Genomic DNA, 27803 nt, shown 5'->3' on the forward strand with positions numbered 1-27803 from the left:
TCAAATCGTATTCTTGAACTCTTTACCTGGATTGCGAATACATATAAACGGTATACCGAATTCAAATTCATTTACCGGCCAATATTGCAGAAGTGGCTGCCTTTGCGGCAGCTCACTTTCAACAAACAAATAGGCATAGACCACGAGGAGGGTATAGGCGGCAATAAAAATGAAGACATGCCAAAAACCATGCAGATATGGAAATTTCAAACAGCAAAAGAAACGATCACTGACCCAACACAAGACGGCAATGCCCCAGACGGCGGTGGAGCGTAGGCCCAAACGGTAGACACGTTCATCTTTTACTCTGGAAAAAAGAAAGAAAAATTTAAGTTGTGGATTTTTTGAAAAATATTTTTTCAAGGGTCTACATATGGATTGTTCTAAAAATATTAAAATTAAGTCTCGGATATGATAGTATTTAATGACTATTTGTTTTGTCCTGTTGTGGTAAACGAGGTTTGTCGCCAGCTTCAACGCTCATTGGTTATCCACCGTCAACTCTACGCTATCATCATTCCAAAAATCCTAATTCTTCCAACAATCTTCTTAGATATACAGCTTCATTTGATGCATTAGATGCCGATATGTACTCCGCTTCAGTGCTGCTCAATGCTGTCGTTGCTTGTTTCTTTTATTCCCACGATATTACGGAGCCATCAATATAAAACACAAATCCGGGGTAACATTTCCGATCCGTAGCACATCCACCCTAATCAGCATCTGCATATTCTATAAGCATTCCATTACCAATTCCAAATTTCAATTTAACATCTTGCGTTCCTTTAAAATACCTTAAAATCTGCTTTGCCGCTTTAAAATGCTCTATATGAGGATCTGCATTCCTTTGAAATAACTTGGAAACGGAATGAAGTATATCTGGACGCGATGTTACTGCTAGGTATATAAGCGCCCATATAAGCGACTGGTATAGTGTTTCATTTACCCTCTCACAATTGCCATTACATGCCGTTTGAAATCGAGGTGACAATGGTAATGATGCAGTCTTACATTACATCATTCCATACTCTTCTAGTAGTTCGTTTATGTACATGCCATGATTAATGTCAATCTCACCCGTTTTTCCTTCACGACTTACTTCAATTCCCAAAAAATGTTCCAATAATTTTTTATCCGTTATTTCAAATTCATGTACCAACAGTTACTCCTCTTCAATCGGCGTAAACGCTCGCAATTCTTCATCTGTACTATCTATATTCATCTGATGGGTTGTCTCCAGCTTGGTTATTGGTTCTCACTACCTATTTCTTGTTCATTTTGGCCATCTCCATGATCTTGTGAATATTCATCTAAATTCTCTCCTATTTTCTCAAGTGGTTTCTTATGGCTCTCATCATAATCAAAGGAATTGAATTCTTTGTCTTCGTCATAAAATCCAGCACCAGGCTTTTTGCTTTCATCGAATATGACATCACGACGCTCTACTACTTTTTGGGTTCTGATGTCATACAATCTATACGCCTTGCTACTAAAGAATAACCCACCATAATAAGACTAGAACCTTTCTCTTCAAACTTGCCTTTTGTATTTTTATTCAACGCCACTGTCTGACATCCGAATACTTAAAGGGCTAAGCAGAATGCTTATCATTGCCTTGTGGTTGTTGTATTTTCGATAAGATATAACGCGACGGATGGCTCAACGCGAGCATCCTGTTAAGCCCTTTATGGTGTTAACTTTGGGTTTCCGACCACTTCATACTTCATATAGTGTCATTCCATCCAATGTCCTTGTCGAGCAACGATTTCTTATATAAACTGTTGCAACAGCTTCTGTCCACAAACTTTTATTCAAACCATTTCCACTGTCGTTCGATTTGCGCTATTTTGTTGGGGAGTATAAGGGACTGGTAGCCATTTCCACTATCGTTCGATTTGCGCGTTCGGCTACGCCATTTTGTTGGGGAGTATAAGAGACTGTTTCATTTTTTCTAGATATTTATTAAATTTGTTGCTAACATATTCCCCGCCGTTATCACTTCTCATGATTTTTATAACTTTACCTTTTGGCGTTCCACCATGCTTTTGAAAATTTTGAATTTATCGAACACCTCACATTTCTGCTTCAAAAAGTAGATAAAATGCGTCTAGACTTGTCATGATAAACGTGACAAAATATGTCGAACCACCTAGGGATTCCACATCAATCGGTCCGCATACATCCGAATGTCAAGTCCAGCACTTCCATACATTTGCTTTCATCATGTTTGGGAAAAGGCTTTGCATGAATTTTTCCAACCATGCCTGTCTTACAGGAATCTACAACCATCGATTCACTCAATTTCAATCCACTCACAATTTGGTCTCTTTCATGACTTTCAGCACAACTTTTTCTCCATCTGTCACTACTTCCTATTTGTAATCAAATTTTACAATGCAGCTGCTTTCTCCGATGTGGTGAAAAACTTACGGTTTGAGCTGATATGGCACGTGGCTCCACTGTCAATTATTCACTTGGAATTTAAATCACCTTCTATTTTTCTGCCAACACCATCATAGACTAAGATTTATGATCTCCACTTCTCATTCTACTTTTGTTCGCATAGTGCCGCTTCTTACCACACGTGAAACATTTACCATCGTTTTTTTTTCTGTAATTCGGCTTCTTAGTTTTGCTTGCCATCGCTCCAAACGCCTGTTGACCTGCTGTATTTTCATCACCTTTATCTTGATTCCTTCGTTCATACTCTTCCAAAAGTTTTACCTTTAAAGCGGACAAATCCGGTAACATGTCTCTGGTTTCAATGACGACGACGACGTTTTCGTATTCTTTTTCCAAACTTGAAAGCAGTATAATAACTAGCACCTCCTCTTGAATTTCGATGCCAACGTCCATCAGCTTCTCTGTTTCGGTGAAATCATACAAGTAATCGGCCATGCTCTTATATTCCGCAAAATGCTGGTTTAGAATCTTTTTGTACAGAGTCACTTTATATAAGGGTCCCTTGGGCCTATAGACATCTCTCAATTTTTACCACGCTTCTTTGGAGGTCTTACAATTTTTTACGTAATTTAGTTGAGACGTCTTAAGACTCAACGTAATGGTTGCCAAAACCTTCTCGTCATCAGACTACCATTCTAAAAATCATTTCTGCTGTCCAGGTTGGATCCTTGTCACATTGACCATTCATGTATTTGCAACACCCGCTATGGATCAGTACACATCTCATATGGACACTGCATGTATCATAATTATTTTCGTCCAATTTCTCAATTTGGTACAACGACGAACTCATTTTGTTGGAAAAATTTCCTGCCACTCGTTATTGAAGATCAGCCACTTTCTTCCAACGTCCTGGGTCCATAGCCTGATGGAAATGTCCTATAGAGTTGTGGCGTAGGGGATGATAGATACCAAGTACTCAAGACGTACAAAGCCGATATTATTGCCTTGCAGGAAATGCGATGGAAAGGGACTGACGTAAGTATATCAGATGATTACGCCCTGTATTATAGCTGCCATGAATGAAGTCTGAAAATTCTACCAACGGGTAAAACACCAAACCGTAGGCTTTGGTGCAGGCACATCCTCCTATAGAGATAAAGAAGGAAACCTGGTGACAGATACGGACAGCGTGCTGAGGATCTGGAAGGAGCATTTTGAGAAACTTCTGGTATCAAATAATAGCAGTGAAGTGGGTACCCCAGAACCAATAATAGATGACGGTATAGAGTGCAGGTGTCGATGTGTTACAAGTCGAACTATTCAAGGCTGGTGGTCAGATACTGGTAAGAGCACGCACCAGCTGATTAGTACAATTTGACTAGATGCATGCCCAAAGATTGGAACCTCAGCATTCTGTGTCCCGTGCACAAAAAAGGAGACAAGACCAACTATAGATGAATAAGTTTCCTTCCCATCGCATATAAAGTGCTATTCAGTGCGACGTGTGAACGATTGAAGCCAATGGTCAATGACATTATTGGACCATACCAATGTGGCTTCAGACCTGACAAATCCACCATTGACCAGATTTTCACTCTGCTCCAAATCCTGAAAAAAACCCACGAAAAACACATCGACACATTCCACCTATTTGTTGACTATAAAGCCGTATTCGAAAGTCCTATAAAGCCGCATTCAACAGCCCTATCCGTTCAGAGGTGTTTAAAGCCATGTCTACGTTCGGCATTCCTTCAAAGTTAATACGGATATGCTGGATAACTTTAAGTGGCACTAGATCAGCAGTTAAAGTAGGAAAGGACCTATCGGAGCCCTTCAATACCGAACGAGGATTCAGACAAGGTGACAGTTTTTCGTGTGACCTTTTCAACATCCTGCTGGAAAAGGTCATACGAGAGGCAAAAGTGAACAGAAATGACACTCTGTATACCAAACAACACATGTTACTCGCCTACGCCGATGACATCGATATAATGGGTCGAACATTGCGAGCGGTAACAGCCACCTTTGAACAAATTGAAAAGAAGTCTGCCAAAGTGGGTCTGGCGGTAAACGGCGAGAAGACCAAGCTGATGATATCAACGAGCAAGACATCTAGTAGACTCGAACCAACTGTGCAACTTGAGAACTACAGCTTCGAGGTAGTCAAAGATTTTATATACCGCCTTGGTACCGCCATAAATAAAACGAATGACATCAGTTTTGAAATTCGGAGAAGGATTGTGATGGCCAACAAATGCTACTATGGTCTAAGTAAGCAGTTTAGAAACAAGGCCACCTCCCGCCAGACCAAACTCAGACTTCACAAGACGCTGATACTACCTGTGCTGTTATATGGATCAGAAGCTTGGGTACTTTGGCATTCTCCGAAAGATCTAAGGGCCGATCTGCGTTAATGGTGAATATCGCCGTGGAATGAACCATGAGTTGTTAGACGTATTGAGCTGCAGCGACTACGTTGGCTAGGCCATGTTGTGAGAATGGATGAAGATGCCTCAGCTGATGGTTCACGCTCGCAGAAGGGGAAGGCCACGAATAAGATGGAAATATCAAGTGGCAGATAACATTGTCGAATATGGACCGACGCGCCTGGAAATCTTTTTTAAGCTTGGAGTGTTTGAGAGAAAAATTCTCCGAAAGATCAATGGGTCGATCTGCGTTGATGGTGAATATCGCCGTCGAATAAACCATGAGTTGTGTCAGCTATTCTCGGACATCGACATTGTTAGACGTATTGAGCTGCAGCGACTACGTTGGCTAGGACATGTTGTGAGAATGGATGAAGATGCCCCAGCCCAGAAGGTACATAAAAGCGAACCACCTGATGGTTCACGCACGCAGAAGGGGAAGGCCACGAATGAGATGGAAAGATCAAGTGGAAGATAACATTTTCGAATATTGACCGACGCGCCTGGAAATCTTTTTTAAGCTTGGAGTGTTTGAGACAAAAATTCTCCTAAAGATCTATGGGCCGATCTGCGTTGATGGTGAATATCGCCGTCGAATGAACCATGGGTTGTACCAGCTATTATCGGACATCGACATTGTTATGTTGTGAGAATGGATGAGGGTGTTGTGAGAGTGGATGAAGATGCTCCAGCTCAGAAGGCATATAAAAGCGAACCAGTTGATGGTTCACGCACGCTGAAGGGTAAGGCCACGAATAAGATGGAAAGATCAAGTGGAAGATAACATTGTCGAATATGGTCTTTCAAATTGAAAAAAACTGCGCAAAAGGCCGACACGCCTGGAAATCTTTTTTAAGCTCGGCTTATGGAACGAAAGTTCTGTCACATACCAGCTAAGTAAGTATGATAATCAAAATAAAAAGCGTACCAATATTCATGTTGCTATAAAACATTCAAACAGATTTTTATAGTACGTTTACATTGTACCGGATTTAGTTAACCCAGTGGGTTTCAATTGTCAATTTCATTGCCTATTTGTCAAATGAATCCTTATAAAGTGGGTTAACCCTGAAAAAGGTTGTAATGTAAATGTTTTAAAAAATTTCAACAGTGTTCCCGAACATTTATATATCTAACCTCTATTTTATAAATCATAAATTAATTTTTCTAACTTCTTCCAAAATAACATTTTAATTAATAATATTTTTTATGTCATTGATAAATGCGTTATGCGTTACTATTTTTTTGTTTTTGCATTGCCTAATGGAGTATTCGAAAAAAAAAATGAAATTAACATGCATTGAATATTCTTATCTATGTGATGATATCGTGCGAGTATCGGCACCTGTGTGCGGGGTGTCATCAATTTTATGGAATTTCATGGAATTATTGTTAAAGGTGATATAATATCGAATACTCTAATACCATTTTAATTTGAATGGATTTTATTATGTTGTTCTAGAAACTAAAAATATGACAAAGTACATTTTTATGTTATCTATAAACATTCGGAAAAGTAATTATGTGTGATTGTGTTGCGGAGTGTGCGATAATACCACGCGTGCTATTTTTGTATACGAAGAAATAAATAATTCTAAAAAATCCACGCCTTATGTAGGCCCTTGAAAAAATAATTTTAAAAAATCCACGCCTTATATAGGCCCTTGAAAAAATAATTTTAAAAAATCCACGCCTTATATAGGCCCTTGAAAAAATCCACGCCTTATATAGGCCCTTGAACAAATAATTTTAAAAAATCCCCGCCTTATATAGGCCCTTGAAAAAATAATTTAAAAAAATCCACGCCTTATATAGGCCTTAGAAGAAAAAAACACTTCTTTGTAAAAAAATGTTCTCCACTTACCTCTTCAGCTCCCGATATAACATCAGCATGGTGGGAACACCCATTGCCATTAGGACGAAGGCATTGACAATTGGTTTCCATACCGACATAACGGTTGCAATAATGGCACATGTAAACATCAATAAACCGAATGTTCGTCTGAAAGGAAAACGAAGCAGAAGGACAAGAAGTAAGTAGAACGGTCATCTATTGTGTTGTAATATGCCTTTGTTCAAATACATATGTTAGCATTTCGAACAAATACAGTGAGCAGCAAAAGTCATGGTACCCCATACAAATAAAAAAACTATGCAGTAATTACTCAAAAAATTATTTACAAATTTAAGAAAAAGGAATGCCAGGAGAAGAACCCAATGATTGGAACCTCAGCATCCTGTGTCCCGTGCACAAAAAAAGGTGACAAGACGATATGTGCCAACTATAGAGGAATAAGTCTCCTTCCCATCGCATATGAAGTGATATCCAGTGTGCTGTGTGAACGATTGAAGCCAATGGTCAATGACATCACCTCACCGGACCATACCAATGCGGCTTTTGACCTGGCAAATCCACCATTGACCAGATTTTCACTCTGCGCCAAATCCTGGAAAAGACCCACGAAAAATACTTCGACACATACCACCTATTAGTCGACTATAAAGCCGCATTCGACAGCCCTATCCGTTCAGAGGTGTTTAAAACCATGTCTACGTTCGGCATTCCTGCAAAATTAATACGGCTATGAAGGTTAACTTTATGTGGCACAAGGTCAGCAGTTAATGTAGGAAAGGACCTATCGGAGCCCTTCAATACCGAACGAGGATTCAGACAAGGTGACAGTTTGTCGTGTGATCTTTTTAACATCCTGCTGGAAAAGGTCATACGAGACGCAAAGATGAACAGAAATGACATTTTGTACACCAAACAACACATGTTACTCGCCTACGCCGATGACATCGATATAATGGGTCGAATATTGCGAGCGGTAACAGCCACCTGAACAAATTGAAAAGGAGTCTGCCAAAGTGGGTCTGGCAGTAAACGGAGAGAAAACCAAGCTGATGATATCAACGCGCAAGACGTCCAGTAGACTCGGACCAACTGTGGAACTTGAGAACTATAGCTTCGAGGTAGTTAAAGACTTTTTTATACCTTATTACGGCCATAAATAAAACGAATGACATCAGTTTTGAAATTCGGAGAAGGATAGTGTTGGCCAACAGATACTACTATGGTGTGAGCAAACAACTGAATAGCAAGGCCACCTCCCGCCAGACCAAACTCACATTTTACAAGACGCTGATACTACCCGTGATATTATATGGATCAGAAGCATGGGTACTTGCGCAAGCAGATGAGCCAGCTCTTGGGGCGTTTGAAAGAAAAATTCTCCGAATGATCTACGGTCGATCTGGGTCGACGGTGAATATCGGCGTCGAATGAACCACGAGCTTTACCATTTATACGCGGACATCGACATAGTCAGTCGTATTGATCTGCAGCGACTGCGGTGGCTAGGTGGCATGTTGTGCGGATGAATGAGAATGCCCCAGCTCAAAAGGCATATAAAAACGAGCCTACTGATGGTTCCCGTAGAAGGGGAAGGCCACGAATTAGATGGAAAGACTAAGTAGAAAACAACATATTGGAAAGTGGTCTTCCAAATTGGTGGATTTGCGCACAAGACCGAAGCGCTTGAAAATCTTTTTTTAAGCTCGGCTTATGGAACAACCGTTCTGTAACAAGCCAGCTAAGTAAGTAAGGAGAAGAACCTACGTACCCACCATCATTCGACGCATTTCGCCGTTGGTTTAAGCGGCCCAGCAGGCATATTGGGCTATTTGGCTTTACAAATGTCATATGTTGATAACTTTTATTTATTTCGCCCTGATGCGAAACTTGCATATGCGAATTAAATTCAAAATTTTCAAAGTTCGATATTTGTCTTCATTCTAGAAACAGTCCTTTTCAAAGCAGATGTTTGTTGTAGCGATGGATAATTAATCTTACATGGTATACACATGTTTTTACACAATCGTTTTGGAAGTGTGTTGATGGCTCAGAACGTTAAGCGGTCTGGCAACATTTGTGTTGTGAAAAACCTATTCCGAAATAGGTAAAACGATAAACAGAACCAAGTCAGCAGTCCAAAAAGTGGTTAATCGATATAAAAAAGAGAATATAATTGATCAAGCCGTCCCTGGAAGCTCAGCATCAGAGAAGAACCAAAAATTGAATATAATATATTTCATTAAAAACAGATCCATTTGCCAGAGCTCCTAAAATCGCTGCAGACTTAAAAGAATCATTTGGGAAAGCAGTGAACGAAATTTAACATATTTGGGTCTTTGGTGCGGCAGAAAAAAGGCGAAGAGCTCAATCCAAAGAATACTCGGAAAACAGTAAAAACAAAAGAGTTATGGGAGAAAGTTATTTTCTCGGACGAAACGAAATTGTAACATATTTGGATCGGATGGATGCTCTTTGGTGTGGCGACAAAAAGGCGAAGAGCTCAATCCAAAGTATACTCGGAAAACAGTAAATCACGGAGGATGTGGGTTAATGGTATGGGGATGCATTGTCAGCAACTGGTGTTGGCAATTTGGTATTCATTGAGGAAATAATGAATAAAACAGTTTACATGAATATTTTGAAACAAAAATTTGAATCAAAGTACTGAAAAACTCAACATTCGTGATAATTATTACTTCCAACAGGACAATGATACACCAGACATGCTGATGACACCTCCACAAAGCCTCGATTTAAATTCGATTGAGCACCTATGGAATCATCTAGATAAACGCATCCGAAATCATACAATTTCCAGTAAGGCCCAACTCAAAGAAATATTTCTGACAGAATGGGGTAAAATATCGTCGGACTACACTAAAAAACTTGTATAGTCAATGCCCGAACGATTGAATGAAGCTTTGAAAACTCAAGGGATATTCTACCAAATATTAGGTAAGTCAATTTAATTATAAAAATTAAGTAATATTAAATAAGTCATTATTTTTCTCCATGGGTACCAAGACGTATGCTGTGCAAAAATATGGACTTGGCACTATGTCGATTTTGTTTTATATTTTGTTTTAATAAAAAAATGAAATATTACTTTAATTTGTTGTGGTATAGTATTGAATACATGAAATAAAAATATATATTTGAAATTTTGTGAATTACTTTTTGAGGAATTACTGAATATTTTTTGATTTGTATGGGGTACCTTTGACTTTTGCTGCTCACTGTATATCTAGATAATTAAATGTAATTAGTTTAAATAATGGCCGAGGGTATTAGGATAATGACATAGGGAATAAAAAACTAATGGCAGGGAAATAAAAAAATGTGCAATGTGTTTTGTTTTTTAATAGAATTATTGATTAGATAAATATATAAAGGATAAAAACATATGTATATGTAGTACCCTCAAAAAATTTTTAAAAAAATCCACGTCTTGTGTAGATCCCTAAAAGTAAATAATAAAAAAAAATGCAAAGTTGTCATTTTAATCCTTACCTATTATTTCGGCAAAATTTCGGAAAATACCGCTTAGGACAGAAGAGTGAGTACGCCGCCATAAATACCCACAATATGGCCAATTCATCGAGCAGTTGACCTATTAAACTTAGCGTAGCATGGAAGTACATCGAACTGAGGCCAACAATAATTAAGAGGGCCCAGAGTAAATGTATACCCTTCGTTACAAAACGTCCATATTCTTTGAAAAGATACATAAGTACGGGCGGAAATAATAAAAATAGAAAATTGCTGACCTGTAAAGAAAAGAATTAAAATAAAAATTAAAAAATATATATTTTTTAAAAAAAATATCTTACAAAATTTATAACAATAATTTATAGTTTACTATCTGTCTGTACACGGTTGTCGTAATTATAAACTTAAAGGGGTTATTGTTTAAAATCGCCAGCAATAAATCATATCAAGCTATCTTATCAAGTAATCGGATTGAGAAACGAAGTGCAAAAAATGTATTGAAAATCAATAGGTAGGTAGGCCTTAAAAATAATATTTTTAAAAAAATCCTCGCCTATTAATGGTCCTTAAAAATATTTGCTTGTAAGACTATATTTTAAAACTTTTTCAAAAATTATTTGCAACTGTCCCCCAGTTTTCTTTCACGCCCCTTCTCTCTCACACACATACTGTATAACGATTTAATTTTTTAATTACTTATTCGCTATTTAAAACCCCATTAAATATTTATAAATAAGTAGCGGAGAAATTTTTATTCTTGTATTGTATGGGAACATTGCGTGTTGTTTATTGTAATGGGTGCTATATTTTGATTAAACTGATTGTCATTAAAAATTAAACGAAATAGTTTTATATAAACAAATACTAACAAACAATTTTAATCAATTAAAAGTTTTTGGTATAAATAGTAAATTAAATTAGAAGGAAAAAGGTAATCCCTAAAAAAATATTTTTTAAAAAATCCACGCCTACAGATAATCCCTAAAAAATATTTTTAAAAAATCCACGCCTATAGATAATCCCTAAAAAAATATTTTTAAAAAATCCACGCCTATAGATAATCCCTAAAAAAATATTTTTAAAAAATCCACGCCTATAGATAATCCCTAAAAAAATATTTTTAAAAAATCCACGCCTATAGATAATCCCTAAAATAATATTTTTAAAAAATCCACGCCTATAGATAATCCCTAAAAAAATATTTTTAAAAATCCACGCCTTTAAGAAACAAAAAAATATTTTTAAATATCCACACCTATATAAATATTCCATAATTTAAAAATATTTTTAAAAAATTATTTGATTTTTGTAATCCCTAAAAAAATATTTTTAAAAAATCCAAAAAATATATTTAAAAATCCACGCCTATAGATAATACCAAAAAAATATTTTAAAAAAATCCACGCTTATAGATAATCCCAAAAAATATTTTTAAAAATCCATGCCTATAGATAAACCAAAAAAATATTTTTAAAAAATCTACGCCTATAGATAATCCCTAAAAAAATATTTTAAAAAATCCTCGCCTATAGATAATCCCAAAAAAATATTTTTAAAAAAATCCACGCCTATAGATAAACCCAAAAAAATATTTTTAAAAATCCACGCCTATAGATAAACCCAAAAAAATATTTTTAAAAAATCCACGCCTATAGATAACCCTTTAAAAAATATTTTTAAAAAATCCACGCCAAAAGATAACCCTTTAAAAATATTTTTAAAAAATCTACGCCTATAGATAATCCCTAAAAAAATATTTTTAAAAAATCTTCGCCAATTCCTTTTTAAATCCACGTCTAAAAAATATTTTTTTCCTGTTTTTAAATCTACTGTTTTATATGATCCCTATTTTTTTGGAATCCACCATGAAATATGCTAACGCAAATCGAATGAAAGTACTTAGCTCCACCGCCACATCGAGGCTTAATTCTGCTTCAGAAAGCTTATTATATGGTTTCGGATCGTCTACGAAGACCTCAACTTTTCAGTTTTAGTCGCACCGACACCTATAGTTGGTCTTTAAAAAATAATTTTTTTTTTTTGAAAAATCCAGCATGAAATCTGCTAACGCAGATCGAATAAATGTACTTAGCTCAAGCGCAACATCAAGGCTTATTTCTGATTCAGATTGTATATAAAGACTGCTTCGGATCGTCTCCTTTCTTCAGCTTTTCTAAAAAACACCTTCTGGTAAAGCTTGTTTACGAATACCTCAACCTTTCAGTTTTAGTCGCATGGTCACCTATAGATGGTCTTTAAAATATATATATTTTTTTTTTGAAAAATTCACCATGAAATCTTCTAACGCAAATTGAATGAAAGTACTTAGCTTCTCTGCCACATCGTGGCTTAATTCTGCTTCAGATCGCTTATAAAGACTGCTTCGGATCGTCTTTGACTCCCTGCTTTAGCTCTTTTCGAAAAACCTTCTGGTTTAGCTTGTCTACGAAGGCTCAACCTTTCAGTTTTAGTAGCATCGACAGCTATATATGGTCTTTAAAAAATATATTTTTAAATCCACCATGAAATATGCTAACGCAAATCGAATAAATGTACTTAGCTTCAGCGCAACATCAAGGCTTATTTCTGATTTAGGTTGTATATAAAGACGACATCGGATCGTCTTTGACTTCCTGCTTCTGCTCTTTTCTAAAACCTTCTGGTTCAGCTTGTTTACGAAGACTCAACCTTTCAGTTTTATTCGCACCGACACCTATAGTTGGTCTTTAAAAAATATATTTTTTTTCGAAAAATCCACCATGAAATCTACTAACGCAAATTGAATGAAAGTACTTAGCTCCACTGCCACATCAAGGCTTAATTCTGTTTCAGATTATATATAAAGACTGCTTCTTTGGCTCCTTTCTTCAGTTTTTCTAAAAAACACCTTCTGGTTCAGTTTGTTTACGAATACCTCGACCTTTCAGTTTTAGTCGCATCGACAGCTATATATGGTCTTTAAAAAATATATATATTTTTTAAATCCACAATGAAATCTAACCGCAATTCTAATTAAAGTACTTAGCTCCACCGCCACATCATGGCTTAATTCTGCTTCAGATCGCCTATAAAGACTGCTTCGGATCGTCTTTGACTCCCTGCTTTAGCTCTCTTCTAAAAACCTTCTGGTTCAGCTTGTCTACGAAGACTTGATCTTGATCGATCTTAAAACCCCGTTCGACTATTTTGGGATTCTAAGAACAGATTGCTTCCGTATCAGCTATAGGAACGAAAAACCATATAAAAATTATTTTTTTTCAAATCCACGCTGATGGATGGTATCTAAAAAATATTTTTTAAAAGTCTATGCATATAGATGACCCCTAAAAATATTTTTTAAAAGTCCATGCATATAGATGACCCCTAAAAATATTTTTTAAACATCCACGCCTTTAGATGGCCCCTAAAAATATTTTTTAAACATCCACGTCTTTAGATGACCCCTAAAAATATTTTTAAAAAATCCACGCCGTTAGATGACCCCTAAAATATTTTTAAAAAATCCACGCCGTTAGATGACCCCTAAAATATTTTTAAAAAATCCACGCCTTTAGATGACCCTAAAAATATTTTTAAAAAATCTACGACTTTAGATGACCCCTAAAAATATTAAAAAAAAATAAATCGAAGGAAAGTACTTAGCTCCACCGCAACATCGAGGCTTTTTTCTGCTTCAAATCGAATATAAAGACTGCTTCGGATCTTTGACTCCCTGATTTAGCTCTTTTCTAAAAAACATTTTGATTCAGCTTGTGTACGAAGACTTGATCGATCTTAAAACCCCCCTCGACTTAGCTCCACCTCCACATTGAGGCTTATTTCTGCTTCAGATCGTATTATACTCCCTGTTTCGGATCGCCTATAAACTGCTTCTGGTTCGGCTTGTCTATGAAGTTGCATTTAATGTTGATCCTAAAACCCCGTTTGAACATTTAAGATTCTATGCACAGATGGTTTCCTTATCAGCTTTAAAAAAACAACATAGAACTGATAAGGGGAAACGTCACAGCTACAGCTTAGCCCTTTCTCAATTTCTTACTATTGCATCTATTTAGTTGAAGTCGAATATTTAATGTTATCAGCTTTAGAGTTCATGTTGCTAGAAAAAACAATTAAAAATTCAATCAAATCGAAAATAATCGATAATCTTCGTTCTAGAATCGGAATCATTCATTCACAGAAATACTAATGAAATTATTCATTTAAAGAATCTGAAAGAACCTGCAAGAATCTACCATTTTTGCAATTTGAATCGAATTTGGATGATACATCGTCAATTTTTTTTTGATTCACAGCTGCCAAATAAAAAAATAATTTTTAACAATTATTGCTCTTACATGAAAATTTAATTAATTTTACTGATATATTTTCATTAAAAGTTATTTTGTGATATTAACAACGTAATTAAGGTAAATGAAATAAAAAAAAACAATAAAAGTGAAATGAAATACTTATCAATCTGTCCGTCAGCAGAACCAAGTACTTGGTTATTGCCCCCTTTTTTAATTGGAACTTTGAACAAAACGTCATAGGCAATATACGAAAAAAAATCTGATAATTATACCCATGTGATGGAGGGTAATCAGAACTTTCTTTTTGGTGTTTAATAAATTACTAAACACAACAGAAGACTTTCAACACATAATCATCAGCGATTGAATAATTTATAATATTACTGGCTGAGGAAATTAACGGGGGGTTGGCAACAGCCAAATCTAGAACAAAGTAATTGATAATTCATTACATTTATTAAGTAATATTAAAACAAAGAAAAAAACTACTACATATGAGTAATTATTTAATCAGCAAAGTCTTTTTGAATAGACTTTATTGTATGAAAATTCCAATAATGATATGAATATTATTTCTATGAAATATTGTAACGAGCGAAAAGCGATTTTTTCTTCGAAGTCTACAATGAATTAATTAAATGGAATGTAAGTATTTAGCTCTACCGGCACGTCTAGGCTTATTCCTGCTTTACTCCGTCTATAAAAAACAGCTCGTCACTACGTTCAGCCTGTCCATAAAGATTCCAGATCCAGATATTTTCTGCTAACGCAAATCGAATGAAAGTACTTAGCTCCACCGCCAAATCTTGGCTTATTAAAGACTTCCTGTTTTCAGCCTTTTTTAAATATAACCTGCTTCAGCTCGTCAATAAAAATGCCATACTTTCAGCTTGTCTATAAAGATTGCCTTTCTTTAAAGATTCCAGATCGTCTATAATCTGATAACGCGAATTGAAGTACTTAGCTCCACTGCCACATCTAGGCTTATTACTGTTTTAAGCCTGTAGATGTTTCCCGAAAATATTTTTTTTTAAATCCACGCCTACAGATTTTTTTTTAAATTCACGCCTACAGATTAAAAAAAATCCACGATTATAGATACAAGTTATTACAAAAATCCGAGCCTTTATATGATCAATAAAAAATATTAAAAAAAAAAATCCCCAATAACATCTGCTAACGCAAATCGAAGGAAAGTACTTAGCTCCAACGCCACATCAAGGCTTATTCTTGCTTTAACTCTTCTATAAAGACTGCTTGAGTTCGCATATACAGACTCGAATGAAAGTATTTAGCTCTACCGCCACATCAAGGCTTATTCTTGCTTTAGAACTTCTATATATAGTGCTTCGGCTTTCGTAAAAAGACTCCATCCACGCTTTTAGATGATCAATAAAAAATATTTTGAAAAATGCACCATGACATCTGCTAACACAAATCGAAGGAAAGTACTTAGCTCCAACGCCACATCAAGGCTTATTTTTGCTTTAACTCTTCTATAAAGACTGCTTGGGTTCGCCTATACAGACTCGAATGAACGTACTTAGCTCTACCGCCACATCATGGCTTATTCTTGCTTTAGACAATCTATATAGACTGCTTCGACTCTCCTATAAAGACTTCATCGACGCCTTTAGATGATCCATTAAAAATATTTTGAAAAATGCACCTTTACATCTGCTAATGCAAATCGAAAGTACTTAGCTTCAACGCCACATCAAGGCTTATTCTTGTTTAATTCTTCTATAAAGACTGCTTCGGCTCGCCTATAAAGGCTCGAATGAAAGTACTAATCTCCTTTGCCCCACCTAGGCTTCTATTACTGTTTCAAATGCTGTAGATGGTCCCTAAAGAAATAATATTTAGAAAATCTGCGCCTACAGATGGATGGAATATTTTAAAAAAACCCACGGCTTTAGATGTTCTCTACGAAATATAAAACAAAATTCACTCCTTTAGATGATCCCTAAAAACATATTTTGAAAAATCCACCATGACATCTGCTAAGGCAAATCGAAGGACTTAGCTCCACCGCCACTTCTAATCTTATTCTTGCTTTAGATCTTCGGCTCGCCTATAAAGACTCCATTCACGCCTTTAAATGATCCATAAAAATATTTTAAGGTTTAAAGACATGTCTGCGTTCGGCATTTCTGCAAAATGAATACGGCTATGCTGGATAACTTTAACGAGGATTCAGACAAGGTGACGATTTGTTGTGTGACATGTTTAACATCTTGCTGGACAGGATCATACGAGATACAAATGTGAACAGAAATAACACTCGGTAGACCAAACACCACGCGTTACTTGTCTATCCCGCCTGATACTGCCCGAGCTGGAAAATTGAATGGAAGAAGGTACAGGGGCTGGTGTCTACTGTGAAAGACTAGACCTTGAGCTTACCTACAAGTTGGAAAACAACTGTTTTATTTCTTTGCGTCTTAGAAGGCAGCTGAATTGATAAAAAGTCTGGATGCAGAAATCGTTGAACCGGTGACTAACATTGTGTCATGCGGCTCTTAAAGCCATCAAATCCTGTAACAAAAAGTTTAAGGTCGTCCTCAAATGGAGTGTAGAGCAATTTTGGATACACACACTAACAGCTTTTGGCTGTGCTGGAAACCAGGACACTGTGATATCATGTGTAATGATAATGCAGACGAACTAGCTAGACGAGAATCTCAATCTACAGATCTAGCAAGCGATGACTTAATCAAACCACACACCCACCTGCCACCTTTTTCGGATTTTGAGGTGTTTTTTGACGAATGAGCCAACGTTGGCACAACGTACCTAGGTGCAATGTGTCAAGATCTAGACAACGATCTCAATTTACGGATCTAGCAAGCGATGACATAATCAAACCACCCATCTGCCAGCTTTTCTGGAATTTTTAGGCTTTCTTTGACGAAGGAACTAATGACCGTTGGCACAACGAACCTATGTGCAATGTGTCAAGATCTATTTGGCCGACTCTGTCAACTTAAAGAACAATTTCGCTGTTGAGCCTGAGCAAAGCTGAAATTAGAATAAAAACAGACGAGCTAGGTAGACGAGGATCTCAATTTACAGATCTAGCAAGCGAAGACTCAATCAAACCACCCACCTGTCACCTTTTCCTGGATTTTGAGGGGATCTTGAACGAACCTAGGTGCAATGTGTCAAGATCTATTGATCTTTGACGTGTCAAATCTGTGCCGTCTGTAGGCTAGAACTGGACAGCGAAACCGGGAAAGTTTAATTGTCTCCGTCTCCTCCTCCTCGTCGTCGCCACATCTAGGTTTATTCCTGATTCAATTGGTCTATAAAGACTGTCAGCTTCGGATCGCTTGTAAAATCTGCCTTCTTCAACTCGTCTATACATATTTCCTATTTCATGCATGTTTAAACAGAATGATTGAAAGTACTTAGCTCCACCGCCACATCCAGGCTTATTCTTGCTTCATGTCGTCTATAAAGACTTTTTTGGTTCGGCTTGCTTATAAAGTGAAACTATTACATCCGCCAAAATAAATCAAGTGAAAGTTCTTAGCTCCAACGCCACATCTAGGCTTATTCGTCTATAAATACTGATTATCTGTAACCACTTTCTATTTCAGCTTGTCTATAAATACACTCTGCTCCTGCTGGCCTATAAATAATCCACCATCCCCTACATAGACTTTCTTAAGTTTAGAAATTTTGACATATTTCAAAAGTTTTGATAACATTCCATAGATGACCCAAATTTCATTACACAATAAAGTTCGGACGATAAAAGAACTCCAAAATTGTTGTATTGTATACATATCATTAAATGTCATTTGGTATTTGGCCCGAAAAAACTCGGACACAAAATGTTGTAGTACCTTCATTTAGCGTTGTTGAATAATTTACTACATGTTATACAAATATTAGATTTTTGCATGTTTGTTACAAAACGAGAATCCATGCATGACTATTATTATCACACTTTACACAAGTGCTCTAGACCAAATGTGACATGACATACATGAGGCAAAGTGGCCTAAGTCACAAAATTAAATACGAAAAAAATAATGATAAGAAATATGATACAGAATGAAAAGAAATGCTCTGCTCCAGAATCTGCAAGAAACTTATATTATATCTTGTAATGAAATTTAAGGAACCTGTGCTCGTCTATAAATTCCAAATCCTCCATTCCCATATTCTAATCCTTTTCATTTGAGCTGACGATGTGTTTAGCCAAGCGTCAAAAAAATATGCTCTAAGGAGGGTGATAACTACGGGTTTATCACTAATTCCACTTTCGCCGAACTTTTACATCACAAACGTGAAAAAATCGTTAGTAGGCGAAAATCACCTACTTTACATTGGGCATCAATTGAATGCACATGATAGTAGAAATAAATTCCGTAGTCTCACTACTATGGTCAGCAACATGGCGGCAAATGGTTTCTTCTTCAGTTTATGGAACAAATGTCCGATCTCGAGCAGCTAAAAAAGCCAGCAAATTCAACCATGTTATCTGCCAACGTAAAACTTATAAAAGTACTTAGCTCCAACGTCACATCTAGGCTTAGTCCTTGTCTATAAGGACTGTAAGCTTCGACTCGCTTGTAATATCTGCCTGCTTCAGTTCGTCTATGCATACTCCCTACCTCAGTGTGTTTATGGAGTATCCCTGCTTTACTTCATCTATGAGGAACCCAAAATAAAATAAATTCAACCATGGCATCTTAAATGGACTGAAAGTACTTAGCTCCGCCGCCACATCTAGACTTGTTCCTCTTTCGGCTGGTCTATAAAGACTCAAAAAATTTGTAGACTAACCTTACTTAGCTGGCTTATGACAGAGCCGATGTTCCATAAGATTTCCAAACGCGTCAGACTTGTGCGCATCTCATCCAATATGAAAGACAATTTTCCGAGATATTGTTTTCTACTTGATCTTTTCATCGGATTCGTTGTCTTCCCCTTCTGCGTGAACCATCACTCGGCCCGCTTTTATATGGTTTTTGAGCTGGGACATCTTCATCCATTCTAACAACATGGCCTAGATACGCCTGACTATGTCGATGTCAGAGAATAAATGGTATATCTCATAGTTCATTCGACGGCGACCTTCTCCGTCGACGCAGATCGGCCCATAGATCTTCCGGAGAATTTTTCTCATCTGCCTGCACAAGTACCCATGAATGTGGTCTGGCGAGAGGTGGCCTAGCTTTTGAGTTGTTTACTCAGACCATAGTGCACGTGTTGGCCAATACAATTCTCCTTCGGATTTCAAAGCTGATGTTATTAGTTTTGATTATGGCGGCACCGATGCGGTATAAAATCATGCACTACTGCTTGCCCAAGAAGCTTCCATATCTGTTGTCCAACACAATTCTCCTCCGGATTTCAAAATGTTATTAGTTGATGTTATCCATAGTTTTGTTTATGGCCTTGCTTTTGAGTGGCTTACTCAGACCATGGTAGCATCTGTTGGCCAACACTATTCACCTCCGGATTTCAAAGCTGATGTTATTAGTTTGGTTTATGGCGGTATAAAATTATTCACTATCTCGAAGCAGTAGTTTTCAAGTTTCACAGTTAGTCCGAGTCTACTGAACGACTTGCGCGTTGATACCATCAGCTTGGTCTTTTCGCCATTTACTGTCAATACCACTTTGGCAGACTTCAACTCAATTCGTTTAAAGGTAGCTGTTAAGGTTCGCAGTGTTCGACCCATTATATCGATGTCAGGCGTGTAGGCAAGTAACGTATGCTGTTTAGTGTACCATTTCTGTTCACATTTACACCTCGTATGACCCTTTCCAACAGGATGTTAAACACAGGTCACACGACAAACTGTATGTCTTATGTGAATCCTCGTTCGGCATTGAACGGCTCCGAGAGATCTTCATTTTTTACTTTAACTGCTGACCTAGTGCTAGTTAAAGTTATCCTGCATATTAATCCTGCGTATTAATTTTGCAGGAATACCGATTGGATTGGGCTGTCGAATATGGCTTTATAGTTGACGAATAGGTGGAATGTGTCGATGTGTTTTTTGTGGGTCTTTTCCAGGATTTGTCGCAGAGTGAAAAATCTGGCCAATGGCGTGTATTTATAGGCGAGCTGATTTATAGATGATGTGAAGCAGGGAGTCTTGGAAGTGAAACAAAAGAATATCTAGATGTGGCGGTAGAGCTAAGTACTTTCGTTCTATAACTTCATTGTTGAACTTTTTTAAAACATCGATTACGCACTGTATTCCTTACAGAAGATGCAAAGCAGATAGTATTTATAGACAGACCGTACCAAAAGTTACTGAAACATCGAGTTTTTATAATAAAGATTGGGAGTCTTTATAGACAAACTGAAGCAGGAATAAGCTTAGATGTGGCGGTGGAGCTAAGTAATTACAATCGATTACGCGCTGAGTTCCTTACAGAAAAGCCGATGCAGACAGTCTTTATAAACATAAGCTGGCCGAAATTTAAAGTTTTTATAGACAAACTTTTATAATAGACAGGATGTCTTTTATAGACGATGCGAAACAGTATTTATAGACGAAATGAAACAGGAATAACCGGGAGAATCTTTATAGACGAACTGAAGCCGAAAAATAAGCCTTTACAGTTAACAATTTTAGGCTCATCGAATATTATTCCTGAATTGATTTCACGTCTTTCCCAAGTTGAAGCTATAGAATTTATTGTGCGAATAGTTACGTCGACGTCTGAATTTGTACACTGCTCTTTATGATGGTTTTCACGGGAATCACATTCCATAGGATCGTTACTGAACCCTTCTAATATATTTCTGACACATTTAGTATAATCCACATTATCTGTATTAAAAGGAAATAGGCCACATTTCCGAAACCCGTTATTTATTGAAACAGAAATTTTAATATCTATGTTGAAGAAAAAAACCATTTTTCAAAATATGGGGACAAAGGAGATTTTTTTGATTTCGAACATCTATAGTTGTGGATTTCTTTAAATATGTTTTAGGGTCCATCTGTGTACGTAGATTTTTTTTTTAAACTATTTATTAGGGTCCATCTATAGGCATTAAGCATTTGAAACAGTAATAAGCCTAGATGTGGCGGTGGAGCTAAGTACTTTCATTTGAGTCTTTATAGGCGAGTCGAAACAGAATTTATAGGAAAGCTGAAGCCTTGATGCGAGCCGAAACAGTCTTTATAGAAGATCTAAAGCAAGAATAAGCATAGAAGTTGCGGTAGAGCTAAGTACTTTCATTCGATTTGCGTTAGCAGATGTCATGGTGGATTCTTTTTAATATTTTTTTAGGGATCATCTAAAGACGTAGATTTTTTATAGTTTGTAGAGAACATCTATAATCGTGGATATTTTTTAAATATTATTTAGGGTCCTATTTTTTCGCCGATCTGTTTTTTTTGTGTAGAGGAGAGAGTATTTAGTTAAACAGGGATTTATTTTTTTACTTTTCGTAAGGTGTCATTACACGATCTACGAATTTCAATTACGGTATGTTTTAGTTAGATTACGAGATTGTTATACCCCATAAAAAATTTAAGCCATTGCCACTTAGAGTTGCACGGTATGAAGAGACCAAATAAATAAATGTGACTTAGTTACTTTGGCTTTTGAATGTAATCGCAATTTTAATTTACATATGTGTGTGATATAAGGTCATTAAAACGTCAGTTTGAAATGTGCGAATAATTTTCTATAACGTGAAAGAATAAATACTTTTTTAAGGGTGATGGATTTTCAAAACCAACGGGAAATTCATAATTAGGTATTTGTTATACACTCAGGGGAAATTATTTAAAAATATTTTTTTAGAGACCATTACAATGAGCGGATTTTTTAAAAAATATATATTTTTCATTAATTCCCATCACCCCAAAAATAGTAGTAAAATCTCAATTTAATTTAATTTTTTTTTTTCATACACACAAAGTTCATGCACATAAAATCACAACGAGCCACCATAAATATACTATCGCTCGATTTTTAAATGAAATGAAAATAGTTTAACAAAAATCAAAACAAACAAAAAAATCTTACAAAATTTGTTTTTTGAGGTCAAGGTTTAACAAGGTAAATAAATAAATAGAAAATCGCACATTGTCATCGCAAGTGACAAATTGATTGGCCGGCTCATATATAGAAAATTACCGTACAATGAACTCACAACTAAACTAAAAAAAATTAAATTAAATTCATCAACACTCATCAATTGAAGGCAAGAATACGTCTATATTTAGAGAACGGAATGCAGCCACCAGCAGCTGTCATTTAATACGAATATAAATAAATGTAATTTGACAATATATGTGTCAAGTGGCGCTTGGAAGAACGTTTGCAAAGAGACAGCTACCCTCAGGCGTGGATTTTTTTAATATATATATTTTCAGGGTCCTTCAAAGGGTGTGGATTTTTAAAAAGCATAAAAACTCGTCAGTAGGGTTTTGAATGATGTACACTTAAGGTGGAACCAATTAGGACAAGTATCCCACATTCTCTAATGCATCATCATCAGCGTCGCTGTCCAAATCTTCTTTACAGTAGCACATATTTCTTTTCGGTGACTTCCTGTCGGTCCTTTTTTTCTTTGCCATCTAATTTTCTTCTTTGATTTCCTTTGATTGCATAAGTTTTCTCCAAGCTAACGCAGATATTGCGCTTGGGACCTTAAGTTTAGTTTTGGATTGTGAAGACTTCGTCGGTGATGGAAAATAAAGATGTTTTATCTACGGAAATTATTTTAAGTGGTTATTTATACTCTTTCGAGTCGAGCTTGATGATCTAAGTTTTGCAATGAAAAGGAAAGCCAGGAGAAGAACCTACGTACCCACCATTATGCGACGCATTTCGCCGTTGGTTAAGCGGCTCATCAAGCATATTGGGCTATGTGGCTTTACAAATGTCGTACGTTGATAACTTGTATTTATTCCGACCCATATATTATATTTATAAAATTATATTTATAAAATATGTAATTCTAATAGGTTATTTGAAAAAAAAAATACCTGAACGTGAATATCAACAGTGGTGCTAGTAACGGAAGTTTGGACCATGTCGGGAATTGTGGAAATCTCAAATGTGCAATCGAGAGTTTTAACAAAGTTCATGTTATCTTTAGTTGTGATTTCGGCAGAAACGTCATACCTTTCTAATTCCAAATCTCCATAGATAATTATGTTCCTGGTGTAACATCGTCTTATAAATGAATATTCAGAGTCCTTTCTTTACATTTTAACAATTTTAGCTCATCGATTATTATTCCTGAATTAATTCCACGCCTTTCCAAAGCTGAAGCTATAGAATTTATTGTGCGAATAGTTACGTCGATGTCTGAATTTGTACTCTGCTCTTTAGGATAGTTTTCAATGGAATCGCATTCCATTGGGTCGTTATTGAACCCTTCTAATATATTTCTGACACATTTAGTATAATCCACAGTATCTGGATTAAAAGGATTTAGCCCACATTTCTGAAACCTGTTTTTTTTTTTTTTGTAGTTTTAATATCTATGTTAGTAAGAACCATTTTAAGAAGGGTCTTTTTCCATTCGGATTTCAGTGGCTTAAATACGTATTTGGAGGTAGTGCATACAATATAATTCCATTTGCTTGGCAAAACTGGCTTAATTCCATTGTCATATGAGATTTATGACCATCAATAAAAAGCAAAATCTGCCGTTGCACCTGGTTTTCATTAAGCCAATTGTTCACTTCATTTACTATATATTAAAAAAATGTTTCAGATACCATCCAGCAGGTTTCTGACTTACCAATTTTCAGGCATACTGTTAATAGCGTCCTTTGGTGGCCGCACATAGGGGAATACTACCATTGGGTGTACTGTCTTGCAGTTCGCCGAAAAGACAAGTACAGTAAACCTCGCTTAATTACCTCCGTGAAAATTTCAAGATTTTTGAGTAATTATCCGTGGAAGGTAATTAAGCGAACACGGTTAATTACCTCGCTAGGGTAATTATCCGAGAACCCCGGTTAAAACCCCAGCAAGGATAAATATCGGTGGACACTGGTGTTTTGTTTTTTTTTTCTTTCTTTTCTGCTTGAGATATTAACTGGTGCTTTAGTTTGATAGACAAATATGTATTTCTGGGAGACATTTCACGAAAACTTTCAAAACAATAGATTTTATGTGCACATGTGTGGCAAGTGCACTAGCAAATGTAAGCCATTCTAATTGAAGTTGCCAGATCTAAAAAAATACATTGGGTAATTACATGGGACAGATTTAAAGGTACGGTTACTTTGGGGTAGGTTATTTAGGGGCAAATAAATGAAATGGGTAATTAAACGTGCAATTTTGTAAGTGACTGTATTGAAAATAACTGGGTATTTTGAAATCGGATTAATTAACCGTGGAGGTAATTAAGCGGGGAATAGTGTAGAACAGTTATTGTTTCTTTTCCATTGCCGCGATTTATGGAATACACATTGAGGTATACTTTTGGAGCAAATACTTTTCCTTTTTTGGGACAAATGCAAAAAATTGGTTTTGTCCCCGTTAAATATTTTTGACGCGTTATCTAAAATATCTAAACAGTTTTCATCGATCAGATATTGCTTTAACTAGGAAAACCATTTTCGGATATTTTCTTCCTTTACAACAGCTCTTCCTTTGCTAATCCCTTCTGCTTCTCGTTGCGCTAATCCCGGATGACGTATCATAAATAACGAATACCATTTTCTTCCAGGTCTATTATTTGAAAACAGAGTGGGGCGATTATCATCTTTTATTATTGCTTGGACCGTGTTCAACAAATCACACTTTTTCAATGGAAATCCACATTTTGCCATAACCATTTTTCCAACCGAGCTTTTTCGGCATTTGTTAATATTGTTTTGGGCCCCATCTTTCGGGAACCTTCGGCAATACGCCCTTTTATTCCTGTATCGAGGAACACCATACTTTTTGCTAGCACCAAAAATGGATTTTGTACCATTCCTTATTTCTAGTCTTGTGTCGTTCGTGAACGACCTAGTTCAATTGAACGAGTCAGTCCACTGAACGAGTGAACGACATAGTTCAATGTTTATTATTGTCGTTCATTGATCGATTTTGTTTACCAAACGTAGTCGGTCACTGAACGCCGTAGAATTTTATTCTACACCTTCAGTGTCGTTTAGCGGTGGTCTGGTTTTGACCAGCTGAACTGCGTCACACAAGATGAACTTCATGTAAAATCTTTCTCGGAGTACTGATGGATTAGTCGTTTTCTTTTGCCAGCCATATTTTCAATTAAACGCCTAAAATATATTTTTATACCCTCCACCATAGTATGGAGGGTATATTAATTTTGTCATTCCGTTTGTAACTCATCGAAATATTCATTTCCGACCCTATAAAATATATATATTCTTGATCAGGGTAAAATTCTAAAACGATCTAGCCATGTCCTTACGTCTGTTGTAATCACGCTAACTTCTGAAGCAATTGAGATAGGATGCTGAAATTTTGCATAGGGTTGTCTTTTGTCTGCAGGCAGGTTAAGTTCGAAGATGGGATGTATCGGTCCACGTTTAGACAAAGCTTCCATATAACAGTACCCCCCAATTTTCGGTATTTTGAGGTTCTTGGGCGCGTTTTTCAACAGAATACGCTGAATTATGGTACATTGGGTTTTTATTGGGTACTTAATGTCCCCACAAAAAAATTATAAATATAGGTCCACTTTTTCTGGTAGCCCCCATATAACGGTACCTCCTAATTTTCAGTATTTTGGGGGTATTAATCGTATTGTTCCACCGAATTGGCTGCAATTTAGTATTTCGAGTTCTTAATAGGTAACAGATCTCTCTACAAAAAATTATAAATATAGGTGAATTTTTTCGGATAGCCCCCATATAAGGGTACCCTCAATTTTCGGTATTTGGGGGTTCTTGAGCGCGTTTTTCAACCGAATACGCTGAAATTTAGTACATTGGGTTCTTAATAGGTTCCAAATCTCTCCACCAAAAATTATGAATATAGGTCCATTTTTTCGGATAGCCCCCATATAAGGGTACCCCCAATTTTCGGTATTTGGGGGTTCTTGAGCGTATTTTTCAACCGAATTTGCTGCAATTTGGTAATTTGTAGTCGTATATGGTAACAAATCTCTCTACCAAACATTTTTAATATTCGCCCCCCTTTTTGGGGTAGTCCCCATATAACCCCCTTTTTCATATTAAAATAGTTATCTGATTTGTTCCTCGTTTTGAGTTTGGTTCCAAGACTCTTTTGTAATCATTTCACATGCGGAGGATAGAGAGATAAACAATTAGAACGTAAGGTTCGATAATGAACTATAGCCGCATTCAGACCTAGCCCCTGATTGGAAGTTCCATAATTTGAACTAAGCTTGGAAGAAATAATAAGATGGGCAAAGTTCGGATGAAATCTAAATTTTCTGAAACGGATTTGGTCCAAAGAAACATGGGGTCTAGAACCAATATTTCGATGAGGCACATTTTCACCGTGTTAAAGTGTATACACCCTCATTAGCCATAAGGCTGAGGGAATAATTATCCTTTAAAATTTTCTAAAATTTGTGTTATGGTTTACATAATCCGTTTTTAGATATGTCGGTATATGTCCACTTTTTGGTATGTTCCCTATATTTTCATTTCTAGTACCTGTCAATATATTTACTTACCGCCAAACTTACCGCTTTTTCACTTGTTCTTTAAATACACTTTACATTATGCACATTTACCACGACTATTTTTTTGTTCACTTTCGCATGTGTTAACAAATCAGTACTAAGTGAAATGCGTACTACTTCTCAAATGCCCTCAAATGAAATTTTTTAAAATAGTTTTCAACTTAATCTCCTCTTGTACTTACCGTATTAACAAATTCAGCAATGTGTCCTGATATTAAGTAATTTTCTTCGCACCAATCCACTGGGGAACTACCAGGACGAAAATGCTCCCAGGCCAGGGTATAAATATCTAGGGTTGCCATTTTTGTTTATATTTAACTCCTTTCAAGCGAAACAACAATTGCAACTAATTAATCACAACAAGGTCCCTTCATGAACACGCGTAACACAACAAACACACACACATACACGCACGACAAACAATATGCCCAACAATTACACCTTTTTGTGCACGTTTATTTTTGTCTGTTATTGTTTTTGTTTTTTTTTTTGCAATAATGCTACGCACAAGATCAATGTGCTGTTGTTGTATTGAATTCACCAAGGGGTTTATGTGAGTGACACAAGAAAGAATAACAATAACAACAGAAAAAATTAAATAAGGAACACGAAAAATTGCTGCAATTTTTTTCTACTGTCAGGTATGTTAATTCATTTGTAGATTTTCTTACGTCTACTTTGTCAGTCGGTTTGATTGTGATGGCTCTT

At 36.3% G+C, this 27803-nt stretch overlaps 1 protein-coding gene across 1 annotated transcript; it reads right to left on the reverse strand.

Moving 5' to 3' along the window:
* Window positions 1–27397, reverse strand: LOC133334728 (alkaline ceramidase). The gene is made up of 4 exons (XM_061543055.1): window positions 27278–27397; window positions 10198–10454; window positions 6697–6834; window positions 1–307 (listed from the first exon to the last, which is right to left on the reverse strand). Exons 1-4 carry the CDS (start codon window positions 27395–27397, stop codon window positions 1–3), a joined length of 822 nt encoding a protein of 273 aa, XP_061399039.1.
* Between the last annotated feature and the right edge of the window lie 406 nt (window positions 27398–27803).

The sequence above is a fragment of the Musca vetustissima genome, unplaced genomic scaffold (genome assembly GCF_032173495.1).
Source record: "Musca vetustissima isolate MV318-11 ecotype Yass unplaced genomic scaffold, APGP_CSIRO_Mvet_v1 utg73803, whole genome shotgun sequence".
NCBI classification, from domain to species: Eukaryota; Metazoa; Arthropoda; class Insecta; order Diptera; family Muscidae; genus Musca; species Musca vetustissima.